This window comes from Solanum tuberosum, unplaced genomic scaffold (genome assembly GCF_000226075.1).
Source record: "Solanum tuberosum cultivar DM 1-3 516 R44 unplaced genomic scaffold, SolTub_3.0 scf00017, whole genome shotgun sequence".
Taxonomy (NCBI): domain Eukaryota; kingdom Viridiplantae; phylum Streptophyta; class Magnoliopsida; order Solanales; family Solanaceae; genus Solanum; species Solanum tuberosum.
Genome location: NW_006238943.1, coordinates 167,601 through 184,281, shown reverse-complemented (window position 1 = coordinate 184,281; position 16,681 = coordinate 167,601). Strand labels below are relative to the sequence as shown.

The following is a 16,681-nucleotide window of genomic DNA, read 5'->3' as shown; positions in this document are numbered from 1 at the left end:
CCCCCCCCCCCCCCCACACACACACACAAAAGAAGAAGTGGTGTGTGCTGTTTGAACCTAGTGTTTGGGAGGCTGTGCTTGACTTAAAGGGTAAGCGCAAGAGTACATGGATGGACATAGTTTAGGATCGATGTAATTGAGACAAGGATATGAAAATGTGAGCCCTCCCAAAACCAAATTGTGTACTTGTGTTGGGTAAATAATATATTACCTACTTAATCTTAGAAGGTTATATTATTCCATTTTGTCAAATATTTTATTTAGTAGGAGTATTTATGGATTGAAAATCTGGTCTATTCTCTGTTGGACAACACTACTTTGTGAAAAGAGTGTTTTTCTAATTATATTTTGTGGGTAAGGGGAGTTGGTTGTTAGTGCCATCTAATGCCTACTACCTAGATTGCATTGGTAGTGGCAATAGGTCATAAGTACTATAATACTATCCTATTTATATGTGGGCTTACTATTTCAATATTTTAATGAAGTGACTGTGGATCACCAATGATATAAAAGCACTAAAACCAATTTTCATAGGCTAAGCTAAAGCTATATAAATCTCACTTAAAAAAGGATAAAGGAAAACAAAATTCTTTATTGTCCCCCAAAAAAATGCTTTTCTATAAAATCAATCACGATGCTTACATCAATGTAGATTGCCTACATCACACTCGCAAGTGTGGTGGCCTTTTCTCAGACCCTACATGAACACAAGAACAAGATGCTTCATGCTATCCACATTTCTCAGACTGCAAGCTTGTTTTTAACAACACTCACTACATATCCTTTTCATTTGATAGGAATACCTTGAATTAATACATTATTCATTCACAAAAATAAAGGGAATTAACTTTTTTTCTTTCTTTAATTCCAAATGAAAAGAAAAGATGGGGTGTGTATCAATTTTTGCTATTTTCCCAACGAGCTGGATAAACTATCTATGTCAATGTCATTGTTCTTTAAAGAGTTCACGGCCTATTATCATTCTTCTGATCTCACTTGTGCCTGCACCAATCTCATATAGTTTGGCATCTCGGAGAAAACGTCCAGTCGGGTACTCATTCACGTAGCCATTGCCTCCGAGGCACTGAATAGCCTGCAACACACAACAATCTCATAAGCATATCATCTTTCTGGGACAAGACACTTTTTGAAACTCGGTGAATGATGGAGGCAGGACCGAGAGATTTATGTGCCTTTAAATCCATTAAAACATACTGGCATTACCGGAATAGGCCAAGACAGAGATTCTCGATTCTTTTCCAGAAACGACGGTGCTTTTCAGTATATTATTGAACCAGTAAGAGATAACAGAAGTACCAAACTAAGGGTGACAGATGAGTTGACAGCCTATGGGTAGAAGATTTAATTATCACAGAGGAACAGAGAGGAATAAAGTTTCTCACCTGAAGAGCAACTTGGGTTGCTCTTTCAGCAGCAGAGAGTATAACACCAGCACAATCCTAAACAAACATAATTGAAAGCATGTTAAGTTCAAAGGGAAAAGATGTTCGTTGGTTATGTTTTAGCTTCGATAAAGTTGAGAAACTAAAAAAAGAAGAAAACAAACACAAATTTCTAGTGCAAGGACCTTGGTATTAATCGTCCCGCTGTCACATTCCCTTGCAACAGAATAGAGATAAGATCTGTTCATGAAAGAGAACAAGCACATGATATTATTGATCAGATTTAGCCAAAAAAAAAAAACATGGACAAAGTGTGTCAATAAAGAACACCAAACCTTGAAGATTGCATAGATGTGTACATGTCAGCCACTTTTCCCTATATTTTCAGTTCAACAAGGCAACATATATTAAGAATTTAGACCAACAAATAACAGGAACATAGAAAGTATAAATGTCCAGAAGGCAGTTAACAACCTGTACAAATTGGAATTCTCCAATCGGTCGCCCAAATTGTTCGCGTTGTTTAACATAGGGGAGAACAACATCGAGACAAGCTTGCATAATTCCAACAGGACCAGATGCCAAAACAAGTCTTTCCAGATCGAGCCCCGACATCAGGACATAAACTCCTGAAGCAGTAGAAAAACTTTTTCTGAGAGAGATAGTACCAATGATGTCCACTTAGCTTCTACCAGAACTTCACTCCTCATATACCTCAAGTGTGAGATCATGATTATTGAAGATATTACAGAAGGGGCTAGGAACCAAAAATAACTTCAAAGAAAGTCATTGCAAAAGGCTACAATCTGTGCAGACTTAACATAGAAACAAACACTCTCCTTTTAATTGCTATGTGATGGTATTTGACTGGGCAAAGAGTTTAAAATATTCATTTTGACTTGTGCATTATATTAATAATGGAGGAAATTGGTGAAGTAATAGAAGAAAAGTTGGTTTGATAAGACAAAATATCACGTCAGAGTTTAAAATTTGGATAATTTGATTGAATTGAATTATAAGAAAATGAATATTTTTTGATAAAAATAAAATGGTTTTAAACATTTTGAAAAGTTCCAAAATAGAAAGAACTCCTACAAATTGAAATAAAACAAGGAGATGCAAAAAAAAAAATCCACACATTACCAGCTAGTTTGGATTAAAACTCACTAATGCTGGTTATCCTTATACTGGTCTGTTGTAACACTGAGTCAGAATGAGGCAAGATATTTGGGAGACCTAAGCTTACCTAACATTGCCGCACCCCATTACCGAGGGAAATTCTGAGAGACTTAAGCTTACCTAACGGAATAAGGCAAGATATTTGGGCCAACATAGAAGTTAACTCAGAACTCATACCTCTTCCTACTTGCCCCAGAACATTTTCTTCAGGAACGAAACAGTTCTCAAACACAAGCTCACATCTACAGTTAAGAGTAAATTTATTAGGCCACCTTCAACATAGTAACAAAAATGTGAATCCAAACAGAGCAGTACTTGGGCAAGATGTACATACGTGTCACTTCCTCGCATCCCAAGTTTGTCTAATTTCTGGGCAGTAGAGAATCTGCATATTCAGCAATAAGAAGAATAAGCATTTCCCAAGCTCACTGGAGATTCTAGTGTTTTTGTTATAATACATCATACTTTACTATTTGTGTGGTGCAATCATGCAGCTACGAAAAAATCAAACAAGAAACAGTAAGTCTTTTCTTTTCATTTTTCATTTCTTTCAAGTAGTATCAGTACAGGGTGCATACCCTGTCATTCCCTTCTCAATAATGAATGCTGTGATTCCTTTTGAACCAGCTGTGACATCTGTTTTTGCATAAACAACCTGTCCAGAAATAGATTTTCATAAATGAACCTTACAATTGTAATCCCATTCAGAATAAGACCAGAAATACAAAGGCCAAATACACAATGATTGCACTTAAGTCAGAAGGATGGGAGAAAATGTCAAATGGCTATTTCTAAAGCCAAGTTTGAACCAAAAAAAGACCTCATTTTCATCTATCAGGGAAATTGAACTGTAAGAGGATTGCACAGACAAACACCATACACCTGTATATGTGGGGAAAGGATGAATAGACGGGAAAGACGAGAACTTTTTCTAAAAGCGGAAAGTAAATGGACTTCTGCAGGTGAATCATTAGTATATTTCGAAAGTAACTTTACAATAGCTAATCAAATTAACTTAGGTGACAACTATTCAGTTCTTAAGTACCGTTGGAATAAGTTATTGGCCTTTAAACATTGTAAACAGATTATCCAGTATCCACTGCTGCTGCGATTACAGATGTGCCAACCAAGTGACAATAAGTGATTATGCGAGGCTGTAATCCAAATCAATTACTGAAACCCATGTAGTGAATCAAATTCAACTGGAATAAAAGGATTGCTTGTCAAATGATTCATTTAGCACAAAGAAAGTTACTACTCTCAGGAAGACAAATTAACTATATTTATTTTTTCTCACTTAATTTAAATTCTTAAAAAAACTACTATATTTTTTTCCCACCCTCACTACATGTCACAAATCAGCTTCATCCAGAAATCAGCCCTTCACCTTTGCAGGAAAAAAGCTGAAACTGGTTTTTTCTCTTCAATGTCCTTAAAACATTGATTTTCATATGGTATAAAGTTTATGTGTAGTAGTATATGACACTTCTTCCCATCAACCGATATTTGTCTTCACATGTTCCTTAGCATGAGATCTCATCTGACAGATTGGGTATGCCAAATTAAATTCAAATTCTCAAGACTATATATTTTTAACAATGTAAGAACACTTTCATTTTTATCCATAATCTGTGTAATACAAAAGATAACTCCTTAGGAAGTAATAGCAATCAAACAATATTAAGTGAGACGAAAGCTTGGTAAAGTAAAAAAGTAAGGACAGAAACATTAAAGAGAAGTACCAGCGTCTGAGCAGTTGGACCATTTGTGCACCACATCTTGTTTCCATTCAGAACATAACCACCCTCAACACGGTCAGCTTTGCACTTCATGCTAACAACATCTGATCCAGCTGAACCATGAAAACAAAACTATTCAGTTACACTATAACACAAAATTCACAAGCCCTTTGATCAGTCGTAACACCTGACCACCTCTCCGCTCAAAGAAAAAGGAAACGAAGAATTAGCATCTGAAAATAATATGATAATGAGAGACATAAAATGAGAATTGAATTTAGCAGTAGTTACCGTTAGGTTCACTCATAGCTAGAGCCCCCACATGCTCACCACTGATTAGCTACAACAATCAAATTATAACAGAGTGAGCCACTATTTATTATATTCAGACATTTCATTAAATTAAAAAATGGGATTAACATTAACAGAACAGATATACTAGGATAATGCTCCACTTTTCTTGCAATCCTACAATTAAAGATAAAACCCTTGAACAAGCTTAAACAGGACCACGTGAAAGCTGCAATAAGATTGGGCTATGTTTGAGCAAAAGAAAGTTTAATTTGCTCTTAGTACAACTTCTTAAAGGGAATATAACTCTAGTAAATTTATTTCCAACCAAATGAATAAATTGACTATAACTCGAAGCCCAGCATATTTCCAGTGTTCTAAGTTGTAAATCCATATAACATGCTGGATATAAAAGTCTTAAAGAGTTCATAACTGTAATTAATTGGTGTTATTCGTTTGGTGCAACGTAATTTCTACCATTTATCATTTGAACTGATCCTTACAATATAAACCAGTTCAGAAATTTCTAGAGAAAACTCAACCAAGTTGTGGATGCTGTTGATGACTTGGAAATTACAGACCGAGTATTTGAAGCTTCAATAAGTTAGTATGCCCACATACCCAGTTCTTCATTAATTAAGTGTGTGCCATTACGATGTGAAGTTGTAGAGTCATAAACCTATGGCTTACCCTGGGCAAAAATAATACTCGCTCCAAACGGATCCACCAGGATTTGAAGCACTTATGAGATATATTTTGGTGAATCGTGATATAAGGAATACAATATAAAAAAGGAGCTTTCATGAGACTCCAACAATTGTAGAGATGATGTGACTTTTGGTATTCAATATGAAGACGGTCTACTGAAGATCACAGATGTCTGATCACCTATACTGGAAAAAACACAGTAGCTGGCAGGAAATGTGGATATACAACTTAAAAATAAATGTGATCGTGGAAGAATACCTTTGGTAGATACTTTTGTTTCTGCTCATGGGTTCCATTTCTAACCTACAAAATCATTAGTAGTTGTTAATTATTTGTCGCTCAGCACAGAGAGACCACGTATGTATAACTTTGAGTTGAAAAAACAGTTACCAACTGATTAATGCATAGGTTCGTGTGGGCACCATAAGATAGGCCAACTGACCCTGATGCTCGACTAATCTCTTCCATGGCTATGCAGTGATATAGATAACCAAGGCCAAGTCCCCCATATTCCTCTACACAGACAAAATAAGCAATCTCAGACAAAACTTTTGGGACTGTCACTCCATATCTATGTTTAGGTTCTTCGCTTAAGTATAGCACTTGAGAGGAGTGTTAGTAGTTTTCTTGTCTGCTCTCTCTTGGCCCTATAATAGCACATCAAAATCAATAAAGAGATTATGATTCAAAAGCTTACCTGGCACTGTAATACCAAGGAGATTAAAATTCCCCATTAGTTTCCATAAATTAACATCCTGATAGACAAGAAGAACAGAGTTAAAATACCATTTTTTGTAGATAGAACACTTCAGACAACAAGGGCATATATACACATACCTGAGGGAAATAGTTCGTTCTATCTATTTTTTCAGCATGGGGGGCAATATTCTCTTGAGCAAATTGTGCCACACTTTCTTTAAACTGAAATTTGCAAATGGAAGAGTCAGAAAACTGTCGTAGTGCATTTCACAAACAGAATGCATTCACATGTCATGCAATTAAAGATATTGCCTTGAAGTAACACATACTCCTAACTAGCTTAAGTAAATAGGAAAACAAATCAGTGCTAAAGCCAACTATTTTTTACAGGGGAGCAATAGTGGCTCCTACTATCCATGTGAATTGAATTCCCAATCAATAGGAGGTGAGGTTTGAAACCTACTGCAAGAGGGACGGCTCAGAAGCATAGCTTTTAGAAATTAGGCTTTTTGTGAGATAAGGATGAAAGACAGTGACGTTGCATGATTCATTAAATGTTCCACTAATTCAGCTTGCAGATAATGAATGAACACAGCAATTTAGCAATTATAAAACTCCAGACATCTTTCAAGAATCATCCAATAACTCAAAACACTACTACATCATACCCAGTGTAATCCCACAAGTGGAGTCTAGGGAGGTTAGAGTGTACGCAGACCTTATCCCTACCTCGTAGAGATAGAGAGGTTGTTTTCAATAGACCCTCGGCATTCATAAAGTAAACAACTCAATAACACCATTTCATAAATCAATCCAGATTTTAGAGCATCACATATGATTATGCAAAGTTGCAAACCAAGAGTAACAAAGATCAATCACAAAGAAAGAAATTCAGTCAAAATTAAATTATTTAAAAAAATGAAAAGAGTAAAAGTATATGGTTCTTCATTAAAATCTGTAAGAAGGCTACCCAATTCAGCATTAATTACCTAAAGCAAATACTTCCACAGACTAAGTCATAGAAACATGATTTACCAAACCCAATACTAAAAACCATTAATAGGCAACAATATTCACCAAACCTCAAAAGAGAAAACTATACTAGGTTAATAGCTAGACTAAAAATATTCAAATTATGACAAATCCTTTTAAAAATTACGAACTTTGACTGTAGCAGGTCGATGACAAGTGTTAAAACAATCAAATTGTACCAAAATTGTTTGACATTTGAGTAGCAACTATATGTGCATGCAAAAAAATTGTAAACTTCATAGATATGCATAATAGAAGAAAATCAACATATGGGTTGAAACTTGGACCTGTCTATGTGTACTGGGTTAATTGCTAAAACATAGTTAAATTATAACAAACCCTTTTACAAAATAACAAATAACCCGGGAAAATCTTAATAGCTCAGGTGGTTGAATACTGAACCTCCCACACAAGGATTCAATTCCCCTCCCCCAATTCCCCTTCCCCTTCCCCTTCCCCTACCCCAATTTTTTTTTGAAAATAATAATAATAACAACAAATAACTCGAAAAATGTAGTAGCTCAATTGGTCGGCTACTAGCACTTAAAGTAATGGTTAAATTGCCCTCCTCGTTTCCCCTACCCCTACCCCTACCCCCAATTTAAAATGATAATAATAATAAAAAAAAAAAAATAACGAAGAACTCTAATTGCAGTATGTTGATGACGATATCCAATCAATGGGTAAACTAGAAATTGAAACAAAATTGATTGAATTTGATTCGCAGCTATATTAATATACAAATAGTTCTTACTTTCAACGCGAAAATATAAATTTATATATAAAAATTCACTAAAATTTAAAAATTAAACTCAGAAAATTGAAATCCCACAACACTCTCTGTTCACTCATACGCATAACAGAAAAATAAAAAATTAACCTGTTTCTGTGTATCATCGAAGAGTAACGAAGTTGAAAACGCAGCAAATTGTGGCTTCTGATGATTCTTGATTCTGAACAAAGCAGATTTCACAGACCTTGCTACGAACAATTTATGCATTTTTTTTATGGAATATTAATAATAATAATAATAAATATATACTAAGTTGTTTTATGTTGAAAAAAATAGAGAACAATAAGTGATGAAATGAATGGAGAAAAATACTCAATTTATAGCTCTACTTTACGTGTAGGAGAATAAAGAGTATTGAATTCATATACGCAACTGCAGTTATTTTATTATATTTAATAAAAGTGGATAAGCAAAAGTCTAAAAATAGACATTGTCACATTTCACCAATACTGGACGAACTAAATTGGTGCAAAAAGAAAAAAATCGAAATTAATTTCTTGTGCCAACAATTGTTAGGTTGAATTTGTTGTATTAAACCTATCTAATATGATTTATATCTTCTATGTGATTTCTCATGTGTACATCCAAAGGATATCAACAATAAATTTAAGAAAACAAAAAATTACTCATTTGATTTAATTACAATTCAATTGTAGAATTTATTTTTTGATTATAAGTTTATAAAATATTTTTTTAATACTTAAGCGATTAATTATTGTGGTTTATTATAATTTTTAAGTATATAAATTGTAATTCAATAAAATGAATTGTTTTATGATTTACGTATAATAATAATAATAATAATAATAATAATAGCTAGTCTGACTTTAATATTCTAGATCACATTGAAATAGGTGGAAATCTACAATCTTGGATTTAACCATCTAATAATACGAGATTATAAAAATAAAGATTACTAAATAATATAGAAATTTTTAATAGTATAAGTGTTATGTGGTGTCCTGATTCTTATTCAAGATTTGTAATTTTTTTTTGATGATGTGGATGTGAATTATTATGTATAATTATCTAATTTAAGAGTATATTTCAATTATAGATATCTATATTAACAATTTGACTATAGTTAATACATGTATCTCATGTCTGAATTTTTTCTATTTGAAATTCAATTTGAACCAAAAATAAAAAGAAGGGTTATTGAATAATACATAACACGATATAATTATATTTTATATATAAAATAGTATATGGATTCAAAGGAGGATGTAGAATATTGATATCAGATTTATCGAAATTTATTATTTTCGGTACAAAACATAAATTATATAAAATTTCATGAAAATTATAATAAATATTCTGCAATAAATATAAACTTATAATTTTATTATAATTCACTTAAAGATTGAAATTTATAAAATATTTTAAAATACTGAGTCCACCCCTTTTGCGGTTGAAGTTACACCTGAAATCAGTAATAATATTCTTAATTTAGGCATAACTTATAAAAACTTTAATCTAACACTAGTACTAGAAATAAACCATATATCAATTATGCAAAAGTTACATATTCCTAATACAATATTTTATTCTGTATAAATAAATAATAAGAAATTATACAAAGACCAAATAGTTTATATTACTGAGATAAACATGTGAGCTGGATAGACACGCCAGCTTGTGAAGATCAAATCCAAATAAGTGGAGAATAGTGTTTTTTATTGGAAGTTGTGAAGATTTTTATTTAATTGTCTCATATGGATAGAAATTTAATTTAGGAAAAATTATCTAAATACACAACTTATTTTAGAATGTTCTCTAATTTTTTTTGTCATTTTAAAAATTATAAACATCTCTATTCTATTCTATTCTCGGATATGTCGTTTCACGCAATATATCGGTTACATCAGTTTACGTGATGTATCAGTCGAATACATCACTTACACGATGTATCGAGGTGTTGAGTGATGTATCAAAAATTAGGACGCAATGTATCGGAATGTCGAGTGATGTATCCGAAATCGGAATGCGATGTATCGAAACATTGAGTGATCTATCCGAAATTCTTAAATTTTAAGAGATTTTTCTAATTTGAAAAAAAGTAGAGTCAACATGTAATTAGCTCTTAACACTATGACATTTGTGTAAAATTACCTAAAATTTGAGCAATATTTTAATTATTTCTTATACGTATAACTATCTAATATTCGAAATACTATACGCCTTATTAATTTAAATAACTATTTGATGCGTAAAATCACTTTATATGAATTATTATTGAGTTCATTACTGCTTTCATAATTGAATTTGAGATTTTTAATTTAGGCTAAGCAAATATTACGAAAAGCTAAATTTTCTTCAAAGGTAACACAATTCAAACTTTAGTCATTTTTTCAAAAGAGCATTATTACAGTTATTTTGGGAATAAAAAGAAAAAAAATAACTAAAGTAGACAGACAGTGAAATAATTAGATTCAAGTTCTTTTATTTTGTGAACATAATATATTTGGAAAGGTTTCTGTTATTTTTTCATAAAATAAACATGGAAGTTAGGTAGGCACTCTCAGTGACGGAGTCAAGATTTTCAATAAAGGGATTCAAAATTTGAAGAAGTAAACATACGAACTAATCGAAGGGGGTTCGACATCTATTATATATATCTAAAAAATAATTTTAACCATATATATATAGTAATATTTTCCGTCGAAGGGGGTTCATCTGAACCCCTAAGAACATGCTGGCTCCGCCCCTGGGAACTCTTAATAAGAATATTTTTTAAAAAAAATTAGCATGACATAATACATAAATAAATATTTAAATTTGACACTAGCTGATAAGTAAATATTTTAACTTCAAATATATATATATATTCAGACATCTTTACTCATCTTATTTGTGACTGTTGAATACTCTAACTTACAAAATGATAATCTAAACAACACAAATTTATCTTTCACGTCAAGGTCAAGTGTCTACGAGACGATGAGTTAATATGTTTAGTTATCAATTGAAACCAAGTTGAGTTATCTAAACGTGTACTCTCAAATTTTGAGTACTTGGTGGCAGGTGCCAAGCTGTTAGCTAAGATGAGATTTGATTTTTAGGAACTCAAATCTGAGATCTCTGTTTAAAGGTTGATGGATATCGATCATCCCATCAAAATTCATACTGTCTAATCGATATCTGTAGCATACAAGAATACATGTGTGTTTGATATAAAGAAAAATATCTTTTATGAAATTAACAAAATATTTTCTCCAAGCACACTATCTCTCTCTCTTTTCTTTTCTTTTTGAATATTAAATATTTGGAATTTCTTTATTATTATTATAAATATAGTGAATGGCCATCTTTAAAAAAAATTTAGGAACCCTAACTTTAGGATCAAGTCAATTTTTATTTATAAATAGAACAATTCTCTTCATTGTAAATCAGATTTATGAATTTCTTAAAAAAATAAAATCTTCTCCTTACTTTCTTCTTTTTATTTTATAATTTCATAACATTTTTGTTTTATTTAAGAAGTGGACATTATTTTTCCACAATATAAATATGAAAGTTAGATAGTCTTTCAATTTACCACGCAAAGCCTAGCTACTAGTTTTGATAGTTCACATGATTTTTTATTTTTATTTTTGATTTCATTTCGTGTCTTATCTGATATTTATTTTGAATTTTTGATTAATTTAAATTTATATCGATAAATTTACTTTGAGAGTAAAGTATTTTTTACTAAATGTGACTTCATATTGAAAACTCAATATCAATTAAGAAAAAGTTTTCTCTAAACATCTAAATACTATATATATATAAAAAAAAAATAGAAAAGAAAAGATATAATTAAAGAATGATGTGCAACAGACATTCTCTCTAATCATCTATTAGCCGCCGTCAAACATTGTTTAATTGAATTAAAAATTCAGAAAATAAAAGTTAATTCAAAGTTATCCGAATACATATTTTATTCCCGAGTCAGAGTTCATAATTAAAGTGTTTGGAAAATAATATAAATTATAATATCTTCAAAATAATATAATAATTATTTTCAATATTTCTAACGTTGGATTTTGAATTATTCCAATATGTTAATTATATGCATTCCAATATATTCCTGGTGATTATTGAATAACCTTAACTAGTCATTACTCCTAAAAGTTGAACGTTTCCCTTTCATCATTAACCTTTTAATTATGTAAGATTTTATTATATTATTATATTTTTATCTGTAAAATATTTTTGAGGATAGTGTTCTTGAAGTATCTTAAACTAAGGAGTATTAGCACTTGTCTCTAGTGGTATCCTTCTCCTTTCTTTCTAAACTAGCAGAATCGTGGAATCTACTTTAAACTCTTTGGAATTAGACAAAGACAGGGCAAATCGGAGCCTAATGTTTATACTATCCATGAACTGCCTGCATGAATTCCCTTTGTGAAAGGCTCAAGAGTACACTGAGTTAGGTTAGATCAAATAATTTTTGTAAGATTTCTGATCAATAATTTTATCCCCTAATCCATTTCAAATAAGGGGCCTAATTAAGCTTTATTAGTTCAATGAGATTGGTCATATTATAATTTTATAAGGAGGATGATATGTTTAGGTTCAAGAATGAATTAACTTGTTGGAATCGAAATAACAGAGTGTGATGCAAAAGTTATTAATTTTGTAAATCTTAAATGATGATAAATTAGAGTAGAAAAGATTATACCAAACTATATCAGAGTATATTGTATGGTCTATACACCTACATATAAAAAAATTAATACGGAAGCATAAAAAACTAAAATAATAATGTATCTTCTTAAGCGGAACTTTTTAATGACTACATTATGAATGCATAATGTTATATATGAGAAGAAAAGATCTTCTATTTATATACATCCAAAACATAACCCCAAGAATAACTATTCTAAAATAAAATGGGGGTAAGGATCGTTTCACTGGTGAAATAAGAATAACTATTCTAAAATAAAATGTTGGATTATATTATTCCACAATTTTGTACTAAAATAATGAAATGAACTATTTCATATAAAAAATGAAACAACTAATCTCGTAAAATATTTGAACTTATATGATATTTTTATTTATCTCGTCCTACCAACCAAACGACCTCATAAAATATGGAGTACCATTTATAGGTTGGCTCCGGTCAAAAAAAAAGGAAAAAAGGTAAACAATAAAAAATCACATCAAAATCTATAGTGTGGGGACAAGTATGATTTTGGTTGTTGAATTTTATTACATTGAAAATTTGTTAAAATTTAAACTCATGGTATTTTTTGAAAATTTATGTCTCCAAGTAATATCTTATATAGCACAATCTCATAACTCAAAATCATATTTTAAATATGGCCTATTTAATAATTATACTTAGGTCAGACTGAATCGTTATCCAACACTAGTTTTCTCTAGTGCCCCTAATATAAGGTAGGCTAATAAGAGAGGTTAAGTAACTATAGGTACACGTGATACTTTAGACGAATTTCATATTAAAATAGAGGAAATCAAAAATGAATATTTTTGTAAGAAATAACATACAATGAATAGTTTTTTATAAGGAATAATTTAGCTTCATATAATTTACATGTTTTTAAGGCTCAATATATCGTAGTCATAGAATAAATATACGTGGCATTAATCCCAAAACATATCATACATATCGTGAACATGTATTGTTACATTTTTACTATGGACATATAGTCAATCATACATGCGTAAGCTCATATGCTTCATACATGAAAATGTGATCCAACTACAATTTTTGGATTCACACAATTAACTAAACATATATTTGATAGTACGATTTGTTCTGGTTGATCTTGTTCTGATTAAATTTTGTCAAATAAATTAATTTTTAATTTTACTTTTTAAAATTGAACTTATACCTAACAAGACATAAGTATTATAGAGGTGTGGTGCATAACTTGTGTTATGTTATAATACAAAAATATACATTTATACTTCGTGAAAAAATTATTTATCTTAAATGACAAAAAAATAAAAATCAGCGGAAATAAAAGTGCAAATGGCCCCTCAACACTTTAATTGGGCCGACTCTAATTGGGCTTCTCCCCTCAACAACAGTTTCTTAAAAATTTTCAAAACAACAATATTTTAGCATCTAATAGGACTCTTTGTCAACACTTTCAATATTTATTAAAAATGTCAATATTTTGGTTTGTTATAATGCTGACTATATTTATTTAATTTGAAAGAATACAAATTTTTAATAACAAAAGGGAGAATCATGGGAGAAAAAATATTTCAAAAAAGATAAAAATATTTCCCTTAGTTTTTTATCCTTACTTGTTTGAACTTTTTTAAATATAATTTTATTTGAAATGTATTCGGATGGACTTCTTTAAATATGATTTTGTGTGTCATTGTTTTAAAATGTAATTGAAATATAAACTGCGAGTGATATTAAAAATACAAAATGAGCCAAATAAAATACAAATCTATTTACTAATGCAAATGGTATGAATATGTATATAATGAATACGTAAATAAATTGTATTTTGGTTATTTAGAATTGAAAATGAATACAAATCAAATCTAAATACAAATTATCTGGTATACAAAGTGATATTGAAAATACAAATGAGCAAAATAAAATACAAAATTTGTTTTATTGATGCAATTAAGATGAATACCTATATAAAATAAATAAACTGTATTTTGATTATTTAGAATTGAGAATGAATACGGAATCAAATATAAATACAAAACTTGATGGTATATCATTAGGACGAATACAAAATCAAATCTAAATACAAACTATTTGATATACAAAGTGATATTGTAAATACAAAATAAGCAAAATAAGATAAAAACTTTGTTTTACATATGCAATTAGTATGAATACATAAATAAACTGTATTTTGGTTATTTAGAATTGAGAATGAATGGACAATTAAGAACTTCTATCCGACAATTGATTCATCAAGTTCCATGGATTCAAGAAGAGTCTTTTCGGAACCATCCATAGAGCGGCGACGGTGGAGATCTGGAACCCGAAAGGGAAACCGCCCGAGCCCTAAAACAAAATCACAAGAAAATAAAAAAAAATGTTTAAAAGACTAAAAATCTGAAATACATAAATATTTGATGATTATCTAACCAAACTCACATTCTACTAAATCTGAAATATTAAAACAAAATAACTAGAAAATTGAAAAAAAATATTGAAAAGACTAAAAATCTAAAACACATAAATATTTGATGATTATCTAACCAAAATCACATAAAAATAAAAAAAATTGATTAAAAACCCGTAATATATAAAATCCAAAATACAAGATAATCGGTGATTTTAAAAACAAAATCAACATAAATATCACTAAATAATCGAAATTATCTTTATCAATTGAGATATTTCTTGAGTTAAGTTAAAGATTTGTTGAACAAATTAGGAGAACCATTCATAATTTGTATTTCTTGACCTGTAAAGAAATTTGAAGAAAGAGAAAATATAAAACTTGAATGATGGGGGAAAAGAAACGTGAATGATGGGGAAAGAAGATTAATCGGTAGTTTTTTTTTCTTTTTCCTTTTTATCTGTTATTGGTTTAGAATTTGGTCCAATGATGGACTGTTTTGGGGGGTAAAAAGGGTAAAATAAATAATAATCTATGAATACAAATATTTTGTTAAGTATTGACATTTTGACATTTTAAATAAATATTTTAAAGTATAGTTATTTTGACTAATTATGTTAGGTATGTTAACTAAATTGCTAATTTTTCCTTTTTTTTTTTAATGATGAAACAATCAAAGTGGAAATTCCACTCATTAGGATTCATGAGTCCAAGAGTGTAACACCTAAGGTGCTTACGATTATTCATTACTCTGTGTTGAAGGCTTAGGAGCTTAAATTTGAGAGTTTTATTATAACATTATGCATGATTCGACAACACAATTTTAAATTAAAATATAAAAGAATGAATTAATTAAAATAATATTTTTTAATATTGTCTTTTAAAATATCTTAGATATTTATGAAAATAATGTAGTTACATTATATTGTGGTGTATGTATTATTTAAAGGATTTTATAATTTATTGATATTTTAGCGGGGATAGTAAGTGAAGTTATGTTGGAAAAAAATTATTATTATATGAGATAAGTTTTATTCAAAATGACGGTGGGTTCCCTTAATCAAGACACTGCCTATGAGTTTTCATTATTGTAGTATATGGAAAATGTATATTTAGTTTACACTAAATAATGAGATATAGATATATTGTGGTATCACAACCCCACTTCCACGTGGAAGTGGGTAATGGCAGAAACAATTCTCTATAGTGCCACCTATCATTTTCTATATATTGACACACTTAATTGTATATAAATATAACTAGATAATGTTGCCCGTGCTATGCACGGGCTCAATAATATAAATGGTATATTTTGGGGCTAATAACTGAGTTTTTGAAGCTATTGTTTGCATGAATAAAAGAATAAGTTTTTTTATCACAAACATGTACTTTCTTTGACGCTATTTAAAGCATAATAAGACTACCCACATACAACATTTTTGAAATATTTTATGTTGTCAATTATCATGATTTATAGTATTTTACGATAGATTCACTTCAAGAATCAGTGGAATTTTTTATATTTTTTTTCAAAACATATTTTATGTTGTCAATTATCATGATTTATAGTATTTTACGATAGATTCACTTCAAGAATCAGTGGAATTTTTTATATTTTTTTTCAAAACATATTTTATGTTGTCAATTATCATGATTTATAGTATTTTACGATAGATTCACTTCAAGAATCAGTGGAATTTTTTATATTTTTTTTCAAAACATATTTTATGTTGTCAATTATCATGATTTATAGTATTTTTACGTAATTTTTAAATATAAAAA

The 16,681-nt window shown here is 30.0% G+C and overlaps 1 protein-coding gene across 1 annotated transcript; it reads right to left on the bottom strand.

The window, feature by feature from the left end:
- Positions 1–754: 754 nt before the first annotated feature.
- Positions 755–8,115, bottom strand: LOC102601763 (isovaleryl-CoA dehydrogenase, mitochondrial-like). The gene is made up of 15 exons (NM_001420082.1): positions 7,932–8,115; positions 6,158–6,241; positions 6,018–6,075; positions 5,711–5,835; positions 5,579–5,623; positions 4,613–4,661; positions 4,325–4,434; positions 3,161–3,237; positions 2,917–2,967; positions 2,760–2,824; positions 1,878–2,032; positions 1,739–1,779; positions 1,589–1,643; positions 1,404–1,460; positions 755–1,093 (listed from the first exon to the last, which is right to left on the bottom strand). The coding sequence occupies exons 1-15, from the start codon at positions 8,049–8,051 to the stop codon at positions 947–949; spliced, it is 1,239 nt and encodes a 412-aa protein (NP_001407011.1). The 5' UTR covers positions 8,052–8,115; the 3' UTR covers positions 755–946.
- Positions 8,116–16,681: the final 8,566 nt, after the last annotated feature.